This window comes from Muscardinus avellanarius (assembly GCF_963383645.1).
Source record: "Muscardinus avellanarius genome assembly, chromosome: 12".
Classification (NCBI taxonomy): Eukaryota; Metazoa; Chordata; class Mammalia; order Rodentia; family Gliridae; genus Muscardinus; species Muscardinus avellanarius.
The window spans coordinates 77,555,697-77,576,463 of record NC_137798.1 but is presented as its reverse complement, the minus strand read 5'-3'; the positions used below and the strand labels follow the sequence as shown (position 1 = coordinate 77,576,463).

General features: G+C 44.8%; 2 protein-coding genes across 3 annotated transcripts in view; one reads left to right on the top strand and one right to left on the bottom strand.

Moving 5' to 3' along the window:
- The window catches only part of ZFYVE1 (zinc finger FYVE-type containing 1), a gene marked incomplete at both ends in the record, with an annotated part of 65,691 nt that overhangs the window by 26,577 nt on the left and 18,347 nt on the right, over positions 1–20,767 (top strand). For both annotated transcript variants that reach the window (XM_080707529.1, XM_080707528.1), the window contains 2 exons: positions 11,546–12,050; positions 16,509–16,723. In XM_080707529.1, the coding sequence (XP_080563655.1) occupies positions 11,546–12,050; positions 16,509–16,723 (720 nt within the window). The remainder of the gene's footprint in view (positions 1–11,545; positions 12,051–16,508; positions 16,724–20,767) is intronic.
- Positions 15,726–16,104, bottom strand: LOC308271596 (small ubiquitin-related modifier 2; the record flags this gene model as incomplete). Its single annotated transcript, XM_080708024.1, has 1 exon — positions 15,726–16,104. One exon carries the CDS (start codon positions 16,102–16,104, stop codon positions 15,817–15,819), a length of 288 nt encoding a protein of 95 aa, XP_080564150.1. The 3' UTR covers positions 15,726–15,816.

Genomic DNA, 20,767 nt, shown 5'->3' with positions numbered 1-20,767 from the left:
GATTGTTAGTAGAAACTTAGTTTGGGAATAGCTGTCAACCTAAGTTAGTTTTTTAATCTCAGTGGAAAGGTGTGTTCACTGCTTGGCCCTGGGTGGAATTTGTTTTATACATATTCATTGTGTTGGGAGTAATTAGACCTCCTGTTGCCTGTTTTGCCTCCTGTCACTGGGACATCTTTGTAAATCTGAGAGGAATGTCTGTTTGCAGTTGATACAGATTAGATCCTTCCGTTCCAGAGAGGCCAGAGCTGGAGGGACCTTGATGCTGAGCTCCTGAGGAGTGCATTCTGGTGTCTTTGAGGTTTAACTGGCCGAGCTGCTGCATGAGGCTCTTCAGTTCATTTGTGTTCCTAGCCTTTGCCTTCCCCAGGCGACAGGGAGCAAAGTCTGTGTGTGCACTTTCTTCCTGGAATGATCCTCAGGACTGAGACGGCTCTCTTGGGACCGGCATTGCTCCCCTGGCTTGCTTGGGTCAGACCCTGGCTGCTGGACACTTCTGTAAACCACTCTGAACTCTAAGTTGAAACAATGGGGCATCATTGCCTATTGCTATTTTCATTGTCCAAACTACTTAGAAACCTATAAAAAGCAAAGCTTCATGGGCAGTTTAGAGAAAGTGAGAGAGGGGTGTGAACTGCTGTTGGGTTTCTTACAGATTATTTTGATAGTAGATTGTTACTTTACTAAAAGTCAGCATTAATAATACCATGTTATTAAGCTGGGGACGCTTGTAATCCCAGTACTTGGGAGGCTGAGACAGGAGGATTGCAGGTTCATGGCCTCAAGCTACCTAGTGAGGCCCTCTGCAACTTAGTGAGACCCTATTTCAAGAATAAAAAATAGGGCTGGAGCCAGGCATGGTGGCGCACGCTTGTTATCCCCACGCTTGGGAGGCGGAGACAGGAGGATTGCACAGGTTCTAAGCCAGCTGTGCTGGCTTAAGAGACCCTGTTTCCAAATAAAAAGTATAAAATAGGTCTTGGAGTGTAGCCCGGAGGTAGAAGGGCTTCCAAGAACCCCAGTACCACCAAAAAAAAAAAAAAAAAAAGGGCCGGAGCCAGACGTAGTGGTGCACACTTGTAATCCCAGCATTCGTGAGGCTGAGACAGGAGGACAGTCTCAGCTACTTAGTGAGGCCCTCTGCAACTCAGTGAGACTCTCTTTCAAAATAAAGAATAAAAAATAGGGCTGGGGGTGTAGCTCGAAGATAGAATGCCCCTGCATTTCATTCCTAGTACCGCAAAAAAAAAAAAAAAGTGTGTGTGTGTGTTACTGGGAATTGAATCCAGGAGCATTCTACCTCTGAGTTACACCCCCAGCCCTATTTTATTTTTATTTTGAAGCAGGGTCTTGCTAGGTTGATGAGAATCTCACTACTTGCTGAAGCTGACCTTGAACCTGCAATCCTCCTGTTTTAGCCTCCCAGGTACTGGGATTACAGGTGTGTGCTGCCACACCTGGGTCATCATGCTCTTTTTAAATTTTTTTTTTTTTTTTTTTTTTTTTTGTGGTGCTGGGGATGAAATCCAGGGGCCTTCTACCTCCGGGCTACACTCCCAGACCTATTTTATATTTTATTTGGAATCAGGGTCTCACTTAATTGCTGAGAGCCTCACTCAGTAGCTGAGGCTGGCTTCAAACCTGTGCGATCCTCCTGTCTCAGCCTCCCAAGTACTGCAATTACATGTGTGTGTCACCATGCCCGGCTCTTATCCTGCTCTTTTGATCATGGAAAAACTAATGGAGTTATCTGAAGTGAGCAGTGAGGTCTTTCATTTTTCGGGTAGAACCACTTCAGGTCTCACCACACTGCTGATGTAGCCCCTGAATGGGTAACTTCTGAGCTGCAGGCAGGTGCAGGCCCGGTTGCGCACCTGGTATTTTCCCAGTGGCTGGCTCACATTTGTGCTTAACTGGGGCCGGCGCTGTGCCGTCCCCGTGCCCTTTGTGTACTTTGCGTTCCTTTGTCCTCCGTAGTCCTAGGAGCTGTACAGTCTACTATTATCTTGTGTCCCTGAGGCTTCAGCAGTTAAGGAACTTTTCTAAGACCGCACAGCAGCAAAGCCAGGAGGGGATTGAGAGTCTAGCAGCTGGTTGGTGGAGGGACGGCAGGAGTCGGGAGTCGGGATCAGTGTCTCTCCTGCTGTTGCCAGGGCCAGCGACTGTTTCCAACACTTGTGGAGTTGGGTAGGGTGGCCTGTGGCAGGGCGCAGGGTCAGGGAGCTCGTTACCCTCCAGGAACGGAGCAAAGTGGGATCACTGACGCCAGACAGGTGGAGCGGGTAGAGCGGGAGCCTTGTCTCTGGCCCCTTCCTCCACTCATCAAAGGGCATCTTGTCTTCCCTTTACCTTTGCCTCCCTGAGGGAAACCAGTCTTGCTGCACCGAGGCGGAAGGCGGCTTCCTCCTTTCTGGCTCAGTGGAGAATGACCATGGGCTCAGGATGAATCTGCTCCTGTGATAAGGAGCAAAATAACCTGACGGGCAGAGGGACTGAAGCCTGGCTCTGGTCTGCCAGGTATTTTCTCTCTCATTTCTTGCTTTCATTAGCAAGTCTACTGTCCCAGGGAGGCAAAGCTGGTTATGTCGTCATTTTACAGGAGAACAGATGCCCTCAGTGTCTGATAAATGATTGCCTACAGCTCTTGAGAAGCAAGACCAGCCGCCAGCTGTGCCCTTTCTCTCAGAGCTCTTCCACTGGACCCAGATGCATGTGCCCCACACCTGAATGCGGATGCCGAGCATCCCCCAGGACGCCAAATGCCAAATGGGCTCCAGAATGCTAACGGGGGTGTTTTAGTTTTAGCATAAATACTTTCTTTTTATTATTTTATTTTATTTATTTATTTTTGGTGGTACTAGGGGTGGAACCCAGGGCCTTTTCTACCTCCGGGCTATACTCCCAGACCTATTTTATACTTTTTTTGGAAACAGGGTCTCACTAAGTTGCTGAAAGCCTCACTAAGTAGCTGAGGCTGGCTTCGAACCTGCATGATCCTCCTGTTTCTGCCTCCCAAGCGTGGGAATTACAAGTGTGCGTCACCACGCCCAGCCCTCTTTTTTATTTTCAGTGGTACCAGGGATTGAACACAAGGGCTTTCTACCTTTGACCTATGCTCCCTAGCCTCTTTTTTTCTTTTCTTTTCTTTTTTTATTTCTTTATACTTAGGATTAAACTCAGGTTTAGGATTGAACTCAGGGAAGTTCTACCTCCCAACTACGCCCCCAGCCCTGTTTTTATTTTTTATTTATTTTGCAGCAGTGGGAATAGAACCCAGGGGCATTCTACCTTCAAGCTATACTGCCAGCCCTATTTTTTATTCTTTATTTTGAAATAGGGTCTCACTAAGTTGTGGAGGGCCTCACTAAGTAGCTGAGGATGGCCACAACAAACTTGCGATCCTCCTGTCTCAGCCTCCCAAGTACTGGGATTACAAGCATGCACCACCATGTCCGGCTTTTTATTTTTTATTTTGCAGAGAACCTCACTAAGTTACCAATGCTGGCTGAACCTGCAGTCCTCTTGTCTCGGCCTCCCTAGTACTTAGCTTGTTATTTTATTTTTTTGCAGGTCTGGAGATGGAACCCAGGGACATTCAACCTTCAGGCTATACCCCCTGCCCTATTTTTTATTCTTTATTTTTAAACAGGGTCTCAGTAAGTTGTGGACAGCTTTACTGAGTAGCTGAGGCTGTCCGCGAACCGCGATCCTCTGGTCTCCGCCTCCCGAATTCTGGGATTACAAGTGTGTGCCACCATGCCGGGCTTTTTTTTTTTTTTTTTTTTTTTTAAACAAAGTCTTGGCCAGGCATGGTGGCGTATACTTGTAATTCCAACATTTGGGAGGCTGAGACAGGAAGATGGCAGTTTGCAGCCAGTCTCAGCTACTTAGTGAGGCCCTTTGTGACTCACTGAGACCTTGTTTTAAAATAAAGAATAAAAAAAGTAGGGCTGAGGGTATACCTTAGAAATAGAATGCCCCTGGGTTCCATCCCCAGTACTGCAAAAAAGTAAAAATAAAAATAAAAATAAAATAAAGTCTTGTTAAGTTGTTGAGACCTCAAACCTGGGATCCTCCTGCTTCAATTTCCTAAGTACTGGAATTACATGTGTGTGCCACTGTGCCCAACTAGGTTATTTGTTTGTTTATTTTTTTGGTACTGGAGATTGAACCCAGAAGCATTCTACCTCCAAGCCATCCACAGCCTGATTTTCTATCTTATTTGGAAACACAGTCTTACTAGGTTGCTGAGAGCTAGCTATGTTGCTGAGGCTGGCTTTGAACCTGTGATCCTTTGGTCTCAGCCTCCCAGGTACTAGGATTACAAGAGTGTGCCACCGTGCTGGGCTCTTAAATTACTTATTTATGTATATTGCATACATTATTTGGTGGGTGCTGAGACGTTTAATTCTGTGCCTAAGACATTTATTTTGATTCTGTACCTAGAACATTTAATTCTGGACCTGAGACATTTAACTCTAACTAAAGGTCCTATATGCCCCTTTCAGGTGGCTGAGACTCCTAGATATTCTGGTTAACAGTTGCTATTTTTGAGCCAACGGATTCATGAGAGTTGATTTTTGTGGGGAAACAGCCCCCTGGCCCCTCTCCCTGCTCCTGGCCTGTTTGAGCAAGTGTTCGGGCCTCCCATGGCCACCCGGCTTCACCCGACTCCTTGCTGGTGGAGGTTTCCGGATCTCTTGTTTGTCTCTCTTGCTAGCCAGCGAGCAGCTGGGCACTAGGCTGGCTGCATGTCACAGGTCCAAAATGGGCAGTTCTGTGTAACTTCTTGTTTCTCAGAACTATCTGCTAGATCATTTAGGTCATTGCCAAGATTACCAAATACCGCAGTGTTTAGCCCCGTGGAAGATGTATGGTGGAGCCTGGAGCGTGGGGGCACAGGCTTGTAATCTCAGAACTCGGGAGGCTGAGACAGGAGGATATCAGGTTTGAGCTCAGTGTACAGTAACTTAGAGCTTGTTTCAAAATAAGAAAGTAAAATAGGACTAGGGGTATTAGTCAGACGTAGAATGCTCCTGGATTTGATCCTGAATACCACAAACAAAAGAAGAGAAAAAAGGGAACAAAACAAAAACAGATGTATGGTGGAGGAAGAGCGATTCAGGTCCTAGCAAGGTGCCTGGCATGCAGACAGTTACTCACTCAGCAGCCAAATACTGAGATCCTGCCGCCTGGCTGTGTCCTGAGCGCGGTGTGTGAAGATATGATAGACAGATGGCTGTGCTTGTGGAGCAAGTGAAGGGCCCTGCCCTGGCCTCCAGTGGCATTCAGAAAGTTTTTGGTGTTAATAGTGTGTCTTCTAATAATGTAATAATAGCCAGGCGTGGTGGTGCAACGCTTGTAATCCCAGCATTCGGGAGGCATTCGAGGATCCGGGTTCGCGGACAGCCTCAGCTACTTAGTGAGGCCCTCTGCAACTCAGTGAGACCCTGTTTCAAATAAAGAATTAAAAACATAGGGCAGGGGGTGTATCTTGGAGGTAGAATGCCCCTGGGTTCCATCCCCAGTACCCCCCCCCCACACACACACAAAATAATAATAGTAGTGGTGTCAGTAATAGAATAAATGGGTAGGTTAACATTTAATGAGATTACAGGAAACAAGGGTTTCTCAATTTTTCACAGTTGTTTATCTGTATTTCTCTATCCTTTTTTTTTTTTTGTGTGTGTGTGTGTGTGTGTGTGTGGTACTGGGGATTGAACCCCAGGTTCTGAACCCCTTTTGATTTTTTTGCTTTGAAACAAGGTCTTCCTAAGTTGCTGAGAGTTCCACTATATTGCTGAGGCTGTCCTCAAACCTGTGATCCTCCTGTCTCTGCCTCCCAAGTACTGGGATGTCAGGTGTACACCATAAACATCACCTGTTTGGATGAGAAGCTTTGACCCGGAGTTCAACAATCTGAGAAAGAGCCCTTAATATCTTTCTGGAGCTCCAGTTTTGATGTTACTGGCCTGGCTTTTTATAAGGAGTGTGGTGTTCTTTACACTGTTAGCAGGGGAATTATAGTTAAATGATTTTGAACAATAAGCTCTCCTTTTAAAAAAAATAACAGTATTATTGAGAAGTAATTCACATACCATAAAATTCACCCTAAATACAGTATTTTTAGTGTATTTATAAAGGTATTCAACCCTAACCACCACGTCACTGATGGTAGCAGGGTTGTTTCATCATCACAGGTAGAAACCTTGTACCTATTATTTCTTCCTCTTTGCTTCTTCCCGTAGCCCTTGGCAGCCACTCAACTACTTTCTGCTTTATTAATCTGTTTATTTTGGACATTTAATATAAAGAGAGTCATATAACATGTGGCTTTTTGTGATTGGCTCCTTTCATTAGTTATACTTCCTTTTTTTTGTTTTGTTTTCCTGTGGTACTAGGGGTGGACGCCAGGGGCATTCTACCTCCAAGCTGTACCCCTATTTTTTATTCTTTATTTTTGAAACAGGCTCTCACTGCGCTGTAGAGGGCCTCACTAAGCAGCTGAGACTGGCCACGAGCCACATTCCTCCTGTCTCAGCCTCCTAATTGCTGGGATTACGAGTGTGCTCCACCACACCCGGCTTCATTAGTTATATTTTCAAGGTCTTCCATGTTGTAGCATCTGTCAATACTTTATTCCTTTTTTTCTCCCATAAATGTCAAGAAAATACTCTTTGATAGTTACTTTTGTTTCATTTTTTGGCATTTTTTTACCTAAATGTTATTAGGTAGCAATGAAATTTTTATTTCTAAATTTTTGTTATTTTGACTTTAGCTCTACAGAATTGAGAGATGGGGAATTCGAAATTGGCAGTTGTCGACTTTAGGCACACAGGGGGTTGGCTTACTAATAAAACATACTTTGAAAATATAATACAACCAGGCATGGTGGCACATGCTTATAATCCCAGTACTTGGTAGGGTGAGACAGGAGGATTGCAGGATCACTGATTTACAGCTAGCCTCAGCAACTTAGTGAGGCCTCCAACTCGATGAGACCCTGTTTCAAAATAAAGAATAGAGCCAGGCTTTATTCTTATTTAAACTTAAGAGTGGGAGAATGAGAAAAGCATGTTAAATATAATCACTTTAATTTTTTTTTTTTTGGTGGTACTGGGGTTCCTGGAAGCCCTTCTACCTCCGGGCTACACTTCCAGACCTATTTTATATATATTTTTTGGAAACAGGGTCTCTTAAGCCAGTGAGGCTGGCTCCGAACCAGTGCAATCCTCCTGTCTCCGCCTCCCAAGCGCGGGGATAACAAGCGTGAGCCACCACACCTGGCAATCACTTTAATTTTTTATAAAGGCATTAAAATGCTTTTCAGCCAAGCATGGTGGCATCTGCTTGTAATCCCCGCATTCAGGAGGCTGAGATCAGAGGATTGCGGTTCTCGGATAGCCTTAGCTACTTAGTGAGGCCCTCTGTAACTTAGTGAGACCTGTTTCAAAATAAAGAATAAAAATAGGGCAGGGTTAGCTCGGAGGTTGAATGCCCCTGGGTTCTATCTCCAGATCCGCAAAAATAATAAAATAAAATAAAAATAGGGGCCAGGATGTAGCTCAGTGGCAAAGAGCCTGCTTTGCAGGTGTGGTGCTCTGGGTTTGCTCTCTGGTTCCAAAATGACAAAAACAAAAACAAAAAACAACCCCTTTAAAAAATAAGGAATTAAAAAAAAGGGCAGGGGCTGTAGTTCAGAGGTCGAATGCCCCTGGGTTCCATCCCCAGACTGACAAAAAAAAGAAAAAACAAACAAACATAGGGCTGGGGGTGCAGCTCAGATGTAGAATGCCCCTGGGTTCCATCCCCAGTACTGAAGAAGATTGGGGGTGGGGAGAGAATGAATAAAGACAATATAATGCAAAATATTTACAGATCCTATAAGTATGAAGAACATTTTTTTTTGGTGTGTGTTGGTCTGGGGATGGAACCCAGGGGCATTCGACCTCTGAGCTATACCCCTTGCCCTAATTTTTAATTTTTATTCTGAAACAGGGTCTCACTGAGCTGCAGAGGGCCTCACTAAGTAGCTGAGGCTGGCCGCAAACTGCAATCCTCTGGCCTCAGCCTCCCGAATGCTGGGATTACAAGCATGTGCCACCATGCTCGGCTGAAAAGCATTTTAATGCCATTATAATAAAGTAAATGTGATTATATTTAATATGCTTTTCTCATTCTCCCACTCTTAAGTTTAAATAAGTGAAACTGAAATGAAAGAATACTTAAAGATTTAAGGAGAAGCTGCCATTACAGTTTCCCCACTGATAAACTAGTTGAAGTGATTTAGGGTTTTCCCAGAATCCCCCTTCCTCTGTGTGTGTGTGTGTGTGTGTGTGTGTGTGTGTGTGTTACCATGGTATTGGTGATTGAACCCAGGGGCACTGGACTACTTAGTTACATCTTCAGCCCTTTTCATTTTGTTTTGAGGCAGGATAAATTGCAGAGGCTGGCCTTGAACTTGGAATCCTTCTGTCTCAATCTCCTGAGTAGCTGGGATTAGGGGCGTATGCCACTGTACTCAGCCCAGTAGACTCTTTCAGATATGTAATTCCTTTCAGAGCTTAGTCTTATCCATTTTCTAACCAATCAGAGCAAGTCAGTAGGGAAATTATATAGGCTTTTTTTCTTTTTATTACTGGGGATGGGACATTCTACCTCTGAGGGTTGCATTTATTTATTTATTTATTTTATTTATTTATTTATTTTTTGCGGGTCTGGGGATGGAACCCAGGGGCATTTGACCTCCGAGCTACACCCCCTGCCCTATTTTTTATTCTTTATTTTGAAACCGGGTCTCACTGAGTTGCAGAGGGCCTCACTAAGTAGCTGAGGCTGTCCGTGAACCCTGATCCTCCAGGTCTCAGCCTCCCAAATGCTGGGATTACAAGCGTGTGCCACCACGCCCGGCTATTTATTTATTTATTGCAGTACTGGAGATTGAACCCAGGGGCATTCTACCTCCGAGATACACCCCCAGCCCTGTTTTTATTCTTTCTTTATTGTTTGTTAGTTTGTTTGTTTGGTGGTACTGGGCATGGAACCCAGGGGCTTTTCTACCTCTGGGTTATACTCCCAGACCTATTTTATAGTTTATTTGGAAACAGGGTCTCACTAAGTTGCTGAGAGCCTGAGTAGCTGAGGCCGGCTTCCAACCTGCACAATCCTCCTGCCTCAGCCTCCCAAATACTAGGATTATAAGCGTGTGCCACCACATCTGGCTTCTATTTTTTATTTTGAAACAGGGTCTCGTTAAGTTGCAGAGGGCCTCACTAAGTAGCTGAGGCTGGCTGTGAACCTGCGAACTTTCTGTCTCAGCCTCCCAAGTACTGGGATTACAAGCGTGCGCCACCACTCCCAACTTCCTTTTTTAAATTTTTTTATTTTGAAACAGGGTCTCACTAAATTGCAGAGAGCCTCACTAACTGAGGCTGGCCACGAACCACAATCTTCCTGTCTCAGCCTCCCAAATACTGGGATTACAAGGGTGTGCCACCATGCCTGGTAAATAATATGGTTAAGAATAAGAAGAAAACTAATACCTAGATTAGTAGACAAGACTTCAGGACAGTGCACACTCTTTTCTAGCAGCAGGAGTATATAGTTTCACCATGGAATTTTAAGCCCCCTCTGAAGTTTGCTGAGCATGGATTCAGGAAGACTTTAAAGGAGGAACTGGCCCAGTAATGGCAGAAAACAAGACATCAATAAGACTTGCCAAATGAGGTCAAAGTGAGGACACATTTCAGAAATGTCCTAAAGGTCAGGATAACAGATGTATAATGAAGTAGTGGGTGGAAATTGGTTCATTTCTTTTTATGGCTGAATAGCATTCAGTGTTTGGGTAGGCCACATATGTATTTATCAGTTGATGGGCAGTTGGGTTTGGGTCCACTTTCTTGCTTTTATGCCTAATAATGCCAGGTGAACACTCATATGTGTATATGCTTTGTGTAGATGTATATTTTCAACTTGTTGGGTCCTAATTCTAGGAGTTGAATTACCAAGATATATGTTAACTCTATATAATTTTTTGAGTAGTTGCCAGGTTGCTTTCCTGTGCCATTTTATGTTCCCACAGCATTTTCTGCATTGTGTCTCTTTGATCATAGCCATTCTAGTGGTTATGAAGTGATCATCTCATTTTTTCTTTATACTGGGGATCAAACCCAGGGGCATTCTCCCTCCAGGCTAGAACCCCAGTCCTATTTTATATCTTATTAGGAAACAGGGTTTTGCTAGGTTGATGAGAGTCTCATTACTTGTTGAGGCTGGCTTTGAACCTGCGATCCTCCTGTCTCAGCCTCCCAAGTGTTTGGATTATAAGCATGCGCCACTATACCCAGTTGCAGCACACAGTTTTAAATTTTGATAAACTCTAATTTAAACCTTATTACCATGTATGGATTGGAAGGAGCTAAGTTTCAGGATAAGGTTAGAAGGGAACTATACCAAGAAATATTGTGTGTGTATATATATATATACACATATGAATGTAATGCCAGGTGTGCTGGCACATGCTTGTTATCCCAGTACTTGGGAGGCTGAGACAGGAGGATCACAAGTTATTGACTAGCCTTAGATCCTTAGTGAGCCTCCCAAGTAGTGATATTACAGGATTGCCCTACCATACCCAGTTGTACCAATAAAATTCCAAAAATAAGGCCAGGCGTGGTGGCACACACTTGTAATCCCAGCATTTGGGAGGCAGACACTGGAGGATCGCAGTTCATGGACAGCCTCAGCAACTTAGTGAGGCCCTTTTCAACTCAGCGAGACCCTGTTTCAAAATAAAGAATAAGCCAGGTGTGGTGGCACACACTTGTAATTCCTGCACTTGGGAGGTTGAGACAGGAGGAGTGCTCAGGTTTGAAGCCAGCCTCAGCTGCTTAGTGAGGCTCTCAGCAACTTAGTGAGCCCCTGTTTCCATAGCCCGGAGATAGAAAAGTCCCCGGGTTCCACCCCTAGTACCACCAAAAAAAAAAAAAAGAAAAAGAAAAATAGGGCTGGGAACTGGGCATGGTAGCGCACGCTCGTAATCCCAGCATTTGGGAGGCTGAGACCAGAGGATCGCAGTTTGCGGACAGCCTCAGCTACTTAGGCCCTCTGCAACTCAGTGAGACCCGGTTTCAAAATAAAGAATAAAAAATAGGGCAGGGGGTGTAGCTCAGAGGTCGAATGCCCCTGGGTTCTATCCCCAGAACCACACACACACACACACACACACAGACACACACACACACCTAGGGCTGCGTGTGTCATTTGGAGGTAGAAGATTAACTCCTGTGCTTTCTTTTAAGAGCTGTATAGCTTTAGCTCTTTGGGGACCACCAAGCTCTCATACGGAGGCTCCAGAGGCTCGTGTGGGCTGTTTGCCGGCTGGGAGGTGACAGTGGAGTTCTTATCCTGAGCGTTCCTTCCCTTCTCCATCTCGACAAGCCAGTCATGGGTCTCGAGCCTGGGAAGCACTTGTCCTTTAGTAGGTATTTCTAGCTGTTTTGCAATTTCTGTATTTCATTTTTTTTTCCTTTCATTTTTTTCTAAGGTAACAAATGAAGAGGACTTCATTAGGAAATTAGACTGTAAACCTGATCAGCATCTGAAGGTGGTTTCCATTTTTGGAAATACTGGTGATGGAAAGTCTCATACCCTCAACCACACTTTCTTTTATGGCCGTGAAGTCTTCAAAACCTCTCCTGCCCAGGAGTCCTGCACTGTGGGAGTGTGGGCAGCCTATGACCCAGTCCATAAAGTAGCAGTGATAGACACGGAAGGGCTTTTGGGGGCGACCGTGAATCTAAGCCAGAGAACGCGGCTTCTCCTTAAGGTCCTGGCCATCTCAGACCTTGTCATCTATCGAACTCATGCAGACCGGTTGCATAATGACCTCTTCAAATTCCTTGGGGATGCTTCAGAAGCTTATCTGAAACACTTCACCAAGGAGCTCAAGGCTACCACTGCCCGCTGTGGCCTGGATGTCCCCTTATCCACCCTGGGCCCTGCGGTTATTATTTTCCATGAGACTGTGCATACCCAGCTCCTGGGCTCTGGTGAGTAGACGGTGCTGTCTCGCTGACCTTTACTGGGTACAAGGAGGTGGTCATTGGGCTACAGTAGCAACTTGGTGGTGGAGTGCCTAGAAAAGTTTCTGCCCAGGTGAAACACAGAAGTATTCTAAGAAGGATGGAGTGATCAACCATGTCAAGATTGAGTTACCACCTGGCCTTGACAACAAAGAGGTCCTGGTGATCTGGATAAGACCTCTTTCAGGGGTGGGAATGTGGCTTAGTGGCACAGTGCTTGCCCAGCCTGTGGTTCAGTCTCCAGTGCCTCAGAAAACCATGCATCCCCTTGGGATAGTGGCATGAAAACTTGATCAGAATGAGATCAAGAGGTGTCACTAAATTGCTGAGAACCTCTTTAAGTAGCTGAGGCTGGCTTTGAACCTGTGCGATCCTTCTGTCTCAGCCTCCCAAGCGTGGGGATTACAAGCGTGCACCACCACGCCCGGCTTTTTATTCTTTATTTTGAGACAGGGTCTCACTGAGTTGCAGAGGGCCTCACTAAGTAGCTGAGGTTATCTGTGAACCGCGATCCTCCAGTCTCAGCCTCCCAAATGCTGGGATTACAAGCGTGTGCCACCACGCCCGGCTTCCATTTTATGTTTTATTTTTGAAACTTCTGTATAGTTTGCTGAGAGCCTCAGGAAGTTGCTGAGACTGGCTTCACACCTGACATCCTTCTGTCTCAGCCTTCCAAATACTGGAATTACAAGCATGTGCCACCAGCCTTGGCTTTTAATTAACATTTTGAGACAGGGTTTCACTAGGTTCCTCATGCTGGCCTTGAGCTTGCCATCCTCTGCCTCAGCTTTCCAAACAGCTGGGATTACAGTCATGTGCCACCAAACCAATACTGTCTTGTCTTTTTCTTTCTATCTATCTTTCTTTCTTTCTTTCTTTCTTTCTTTCTTTCTTTCTTTCTTTCTTTTTTTTTTTTTTTGTGGTATTGGGGATGGAACCCAGGGGCCTTCTACCTCTGGCTATACTTCCAGACCTGTTTTATATTTTATTTGGAAACAGGATCTCACTAAGTTGCTGCGAGCCTCACTAAGCGGCCGAAGCTGGTTTTGAACCTGCAATCCTCTTGTCTCAGCCTCCCAAGGACTGGGATTACAATTGTGTGCCGCCATGCCGGGCTCAATACTGCCTTTTCTGTGTTCCCACCCTTGTATATTCTGTTCTGTCTGCCTGGACCACTCTGCCCCAGCTAGTCATACATCTCTCAGATTCAGCTCAGCTCTCAACCCTGTGAACTTTCCTGTTGGGTACACATTTATCCCATCGCCCTGTTCATCATGCCAGCCTTGAGGTCGTCCTGTGCTTATTTGTTTTGGGCCTTTCCCTCTTCAAATGGAAGCAGCACAAAGACAGGACATTGCACACCTTATTCACCTCTGTGTTTCTCAGAAGCCTCGGTCGTGCTGGACACATGGATGCATGCGGAATGAAGAGATGAAGAGGTTCTGTGTGTCGGAAGCACAGCTCGCATGGGAGGGATGTGGAGATACTCAGGAGGCAGAATATGGGTGCCCTTGGACCTCTATCAGTTGTCAAGCAAGACGGCTTTTAATGCAGTTATATGATGAGACCTATGTTAGACCTACCTCCGAGCTACATCCTCAGTTCTGTTTTTTATTCTTTTTTATTCTTAGCCTCCCAAGTACTGGGATTACAAGCATGTACCACCATGTCCAGCTTTCTATTTCTTAATTATACCTCCAGACCTTTTTTATTTTTTTATGTATGTGGTACTGGGGTTTGAGCCCCAGGGCATTCTACTTCTCAGCTACACTCCCAGCATTATTTTATTTTATTGTATTTTAAAAATTGTGGTACTGGGGATCTAACCCAGAGGCATTTTACCTACAAGCTACACTCCCAGCACGATTTTATTTTCTGTTTGGAAATAGGGTCTCACTACGTTGCTCAGAGCCTGACTAAATTGCTGAGGCTGGCTTCGAACCTTTGATGCTCCTGCCTCAGCCTCCTTAGTATTGGAATTACAAGCATGTGCCACTCTACCCAGCTTTTTATTTATTTATTTACTTTTTATTATTTTATTTTATTTTGGTGGTACTGGGGTTCCTGGAAACCCTTCTACCTTAGGGCTACACTCCCAGACCTATTTTATATTTTTATTTGGAAACAGGGTCTCTTAAAGCCAGCGCGGCTGGCTTCGAACCTGCGTGATCCTCCTGTCTCCACCTCCCAAGCGCAGGGATTACAAGCGTGCGCCACCACGCCCGGCTATTTATTTTTTGCGGGTCTGGGGATGGAATCCAGGGGCATTCAACCTCTGAGCTACAGCCCCTACCCTTTTTTTTTTATTCTTTATTTTGAAACCAGATCTTACTGGGCTTCACTAAGTAGCTGAGGCTGCCTGCAAACTGCGATCCTCCCATCTCAGCCTCCCAAATGCTGGGATTATAAGTGTGTGCCACCTCGCCCGGCTTTTTTTATTTTGAATCAAGGTCTCACTGGGCTGATGAGAGGATGAGCATCACAGTACTTGCCGAGGCTGCCCTGGAACCTATGATCCTCCTATCTCAGCCTCCCAAATACTGGGATTACAGGCATACACTACTATGCTCAGTTTAGACCATTAAAAAAAAAAATATATATATATATATATATATGTATATGTATATATGGGTGGACATGGTGGCGCACGCTTGTAATCCCCGCGCTTGGGAGGCAGAGACAGGAGGATCGCGCAGGTTCGAAGCCAGCCTCCGCTGGCTTAAGAGACCCTGTTTTCAAATAAAAAATATAAAATAGGTCTGGGAGTATAGCCCGGAGGTAGAAGGCCCCTGGGTTCCATCCCCAGTAGCTTGGAGGTAGAATGCCTTTGAGCTCAATCCCTGCTAAAACACACACACACACACACACACACACACACACACACCCCAAATTGTGTAACATGATGAGTTTGCAACCTGAACACACCCATGTGATCAGTACCAGATCTGAAACACCCGTGTTCCTCATTCGTCATAGAAGCCCTCTTCGTGCTTCTTTTAGGCAAGATAAACCTAAATAAATTCTGATAGTATATGAGTTCTGTCTGTGTATATGCTTTTTATCTATGGAGTGAGATTCTGTCATTTATTTATTTATTTATTTATTTATTTATTTATTATATTTTTTTCTTTTTTTTTAAACAAGAAGTTTATTTAAACAACAAGACGCTTGACTTGAAGGGAAAACTATCTAGGATTCTTTAAGAGTAATTTACCCCTACTTAGAGACAGATCGCCCTACATGTAACAGCTACGTACAAAAAAGTTATAAAATTGTCCTTGGTTTTACAATGATAAATGAAAAACATTAAAATTCTCCAATCGAACAAGGTGTGCAAGGATTTTTATGTTGTTGGTTTTTCTTTTTTTTTGTTAAAACAATGAGAGCAAAATAACTTACTGGAATATAAAGATAAGAGCTGAATGAGCATGCCACTAATGGAGAAAGGGGATATTTTCACAGAACCAGTATTTTTCCCCATCCCATCTCCATTTGATGTCAATCAAAACATATCATTGGCCATTTAGTTTAAAAAAAGAAAAGCAATATGCTTGTGCACATACACCAGTTACTTTATGTACAATAAAGGAATGGGGAAGGGGAAAATGAAAGAATAGAGAAAACTATACTGTAGTAGTCAGGATGAGGTGGAACCGAATTGCAGTTTTCTAATTGCGAATGTATTCTTGGTCTGTAAGAACAGAGTTCTGGAGTAAAATGGCAGGTTCCCTTTTTAGTAGACACCTCCTGTCTGCTGCTGGAACACATCAATTGTATCTTCATCCTCCATTTCCAACTGTGCAGGTGTGTCTGTTTCATTGATTGGCTGCCCATCAAATCGGAATCTGATCTGCCTCATTGACAAACCCTGTCGTTCACAATAGGCTTTCATTAGTTTACTAAGTGGTGTATGCCTCTTAATCTTAAACTGCACCACAGAACCATCCTGCCCCGCCACCTTCAAATTAATATGATCGTTGTTCTCAGTCTTGACTCCTTCCTTGGGCTTTTCGTCGGCCATGGCGAGCGCCGGAGGCTCCTCAGCTGCCGCTTCACAAAAGAGGCACCGGGTCCGCGCCGAGCGAGCGCACAGGCGGCACCAGGAACGGCAGGAGAAGGAGGCGGCAGCGGTGGACGAGGCGGAGGGCGCGCGCACGTCCTTATTTATTTATTTATTGTGGTATGGGGGATGAAACCCAGGGGCATTCTACCTCTGAGCTACACCTCCAGCCCTATTTTTTATTCTTTATTTTAAAATAGGGTCTCACTGAGTTGCAAAGGGCCTCACTGAGTAGCTGAGGCTGTCCACAAACTGCAATCCAAATGCTGGGATTACAAGCATGCGCCACCACGCCTGGCTCCTAACTTATTATTATTATTTTTACATCATTACACGTTGCTCACAGGCCTGTTCTTCTTGTATAGATCACCCCTCAGAGGTGCCGGAAAAGCTCATCCAGGACCGATTCCGGAAGTTGGGTCGCTTCCCCGAAGCCTTCAGCTCCATTCACTACAAAGGAACTAGGACCTACAATCCCCCCACAGACTTCTCTGGGCTTCGGCGTGCGTTGGAGCAGCAGCTGGAGAACAATACCACCCGCTCTCCCCGGCACCCGGGAGTCATCTTTAAAGCCCTGAAGGTTAGTAGGCTCCTGCCCCAGGTGCTTCTCCTGCCGGTCCCAGGGGGAGGTGAGAACACTCAGTCCTCAGCTCTCTTGGTGCAGGTGACTGCAGGGCTGAGCTAGCCCAGAGGAAGCCGGGAGTAAAAAAGTTGATAGAGCCTCATCTTGGAGAAAAGCTATGCTTGGAGGTAGGAGGAATCATTCATTGCTGGGTGGTTTGGCCCAGTACTGGTGAGTTGACCTCAGGTTGATTCTCACTTGATGTATTTATTTAATTAATTAATTAATTTATTTATTTATTTAATCAACTTACTCCCTTTTCTTACCAGTCCTAGTCTGCTTTCTTTTGCTGTAACAAAATACCTGAGATTGTTTGTTTATAAAGAATAGAGGTTTAGCCGGGTGTAGTGGCGCATGCTTGTAATCCCAGCATTCAGGAGGCAGAGGTGGGAGATCATGGTTCACAGACAGCATCAGCTACTTAGCGAGGCCCTTCACAACTCAGTGAGACCCTGTTTCAAAAATAAAAAGACTGAAAAAATAGGGCTGGTGGTGTAGCTCGGAGGTACGATGCCCCTGGGTTCCATCCCTGGTACCGCAAAAACAATATATTAGAGAGAGGTTTAGCAGGGCATAGTGACACACAGCTCTAACAATCCCGGTATTTGAGAGACTGAGATAGGAAAGTTCAAGGTCTGCCTCAGCAACATAGACTTAGCAACATAGTGTGACCCTGTTTCAAAACAAAAAATAAAAAGGGCTGGAGGTGTAGTTTGGCAGTAGAATGTCCCTGGATTCGCCGGGTGTGGTGGCGCACGCTTGTAATCCCTGAGCTTGGGAGGCGGAGACAGGAGGATCGCGCAGGTTCGAAGTCAGCCGCGTTGGCTTAAGAGACCCTGTTTCCAAATAAAAATACAAAAAATTGGTTTGAGAGTATAGCTCGGAGGTAGAAGGGCTTCCAGAAACCCCAGTACCACCAAAAAAAAAAAAAAAAGAATGTCCCTGGATTCAAGCCTCAGTAACACACACACACACACACACACACACACACACACACACACATACACGCAGTTCTGGAGACTGAGGAATCCAAGAGCACTGTGTGTGGATCTGTTCAGCATCTGGAGAGGCCTTCTAGTTGCATCATAGCGTGGTGGAAGGCAACACAGGGCAAGACAGAACAAGTGTTCTGGAGGGAGGGAGGGAGCTTTTACAACGAAGCTACTCCCTTGTTTGCTCATTAGTCTGTTAGTTCATGATGAACTAATACATTCTTGGGGGTGCCCCCCTCACCAAAGTTTCCATCTTCAAATACTGTGTTTGTGTGTATGTGTGTGTGTGTGGGGTGGGTCTGGGGATGAAACCCAAGGGTAATCGACCTCTGAGTTACACCGCCTGCCCTGTTATTTATTCTTTATTTTTATTTTATTTATTATTATTATTATTATTATTATTATTATTATTTTTTTTTTTTGGTGGTACTGGGGGTGGAACCCAGAGGCTTTCTTCCTCTAGGCTATACTCCCAGACCCATTTTATATTTTATTTGGAAACAGGGTCTCACTAAGTTGCTGAGAGCCTCACTAAGTAGCTGAGGCTGGCTTCGAACCTGCGCAATCCTCCTGTCCCAGCCTCCCAAGTGCGGGGATTACAAGCATGCGCCACCACGCCCGGCTTTTATTCTTTATTTTGAAACAGGATCTCACTAGTTACGGAGTGCCTCACTAAGTATCTGAGGCTGTCCACAAACCGAGATCCTCCGGTATCCCAAATGCTGGGATTTCAAGCCTGGGCCACCATGCCCAGCTTCAAATACTGTTAACCTATGAATTTGGGATTAAGTTTCCAACACATAAAATTTGGGGGATATAGTCAAACCATAACATTACCTAAATTAATTTAGTTAAGTAAACTTTCAGCTGGGCATGGTGGTGCAAGTTTGTAATCCCAGCATTCAGGAGGCTGAGACCAGAGGATCGCGGTTTATGGACAGCCTCAGCTATGTAGTGAGGCACTCCGTAACTTAGTGAGATCCTGTTTCAAAATAAAGAATAAAAAACAGGGCAGGCGGTGTAGCTCGGAAGTCAAATGCCCCTGGGTTCTATCCCCAAACCCACAAAAAAAGAAAAAAAGAAGGAAACTTTCTGTTACCACTGTTAAATGGAAAACTTGTCTCACAGGTGGAAGATTACCAAGACAAAAAACAAGTCACATGATGATATTAATAATCTGTTATTTTTATATTTTTTAAATTTTTTGCCGGTCTGGGGATGCAGCCTAGCGGCATTCGACCTCTGAGCTACATCCCCTGCCCTTGTTTTTATTCTTTATTTTGAAATGGTCTCACTAAGTTGCGGAGTGCCTCACTAACTAGCTGAGGCTGTCTGCGAACTGCGATCCTCCAGTCTCAGCTCCCTGGAATGTTGGGATTACAAGCGTGCACCACCACACCCAGTTTATTTATTTATTTACTTACTTACTTATTTATTTATTGTAGTACTGGGGATGGAACCCAGGGGAATTCTACCTCTGAGCATCACCCCAGCTCTATTTTTTATTCTTCATTTTGAAACAGGGTCTCACTGAGTTGCAAAGGGCCTCACTAAGTAGCTGAGGCTGTCCGTGAACCATGATCCTCCTGTCTCAGCCTCCCAAATGCTGGGATTACAAGCGTGCGCCACCATGCCCGGCTTAATGATCTCTTATTGTGCACTAAATCTCAGAGTACTGTGTATGGATTCCTTAAGTTAATACTTACACCAGCTCCATTTGTTAAATATTGTTATTCCCATTTTGAAGATGGGGAAGCGGAGGCACAGAGCGGTGAAGTAATGGGGTAGTTACTAAGTGACAGTGGGTATAAACGCTGGCTATTTTATTCTATATTGTTTCTCAAAACTAGGAAGAGCCAGGCGTGGTGACGCACACTTGTAACCGCAGCATTTGGGAGGCTGAGACAGGAGGATCGTGGTTCGTGTTCAGCCTCAGTTACTTAGTGAGGCCCTCTGCAACTCAGTGAGACTCTGTTTCAAAGCTGAGGGTGTAGCTCAGAGGTAGACTGAAAACCTAGGAAGCCTCTACTGCTGCTCAGCAATAAAATTATGTACTTTTTCTTAGCAAGAGACTCTTACTGGCCAAGTGTGATGGCACACACCTATAATCCTAGTCCTTGACAGACAGACTGAGACAGGATTGCAGGTTTGAGGCCAGCCTCAGCAATTTAGTGAGGACCCCAGAACTTAGACCTTGTTTTGAAATTAAAAAAAAAATAGGGCTAAGGGTGTAGCTCAGAGGTAGAACACCCCTGGGTTAATTCCCAGTACCCACTAAAAAAGAGAGGGAGAGACTGTTACAAAAGGTTCCAGTACTGGAGCTTCTTTCTTTCTCTTTCTTTCTTTCTTTCTTTCTTTCTTTCTTTCTTTCTTTCTTTCTTTCTTCTCCTTCCTTTTATTTATTTATTTATTTATTTATTTATTTATCGTGTGGTACTGAGGGTTGAACACAGGGGCATTCTACTGCTGAGCTACACTACCAGCCCTATTTTATTTTTACTTTGAAACAGGGTCTTCCTACATTGATGAGAGTCTCATTACTTGTGGAGGGTGTCCTCTAATCTGTTATCCTCTAGTCTCTGTCTCCCAAATACTGGAATCACAGGCGTGCTCCACCACACCCAGTTATGTACGTATTTTTTGTGATGCTAGGGATTGAACCCAGGGTCATTCTACCTCTGAGCTACGCCCCAGCCCTGTTTCTTTTCTTCCTTATATTGAAATAGCATCTCACTGAGTTGTGAAGGGCCTCATTAAGTAGCTGAGGCTATCTGCGAACTCTTTCATCCTCCCAAATGCTGGGATTACAAGTATGCGCTGCCATGACTGGCCCCCAGTCCTATTTTTATTTGGAACAGGGTCTTGCTAAGTTGTTGAGTGTCTCATTAAATTACTTAGTAAGGCCCTTTGCAACTCAATGAAACCTTGTTTCAAAATAAAGAATAAAAATAGGGCTGGGGGTATAGCTTAGAGTTAGAATACCCCTGGTTCCATCCCCAGTACTGCAAAA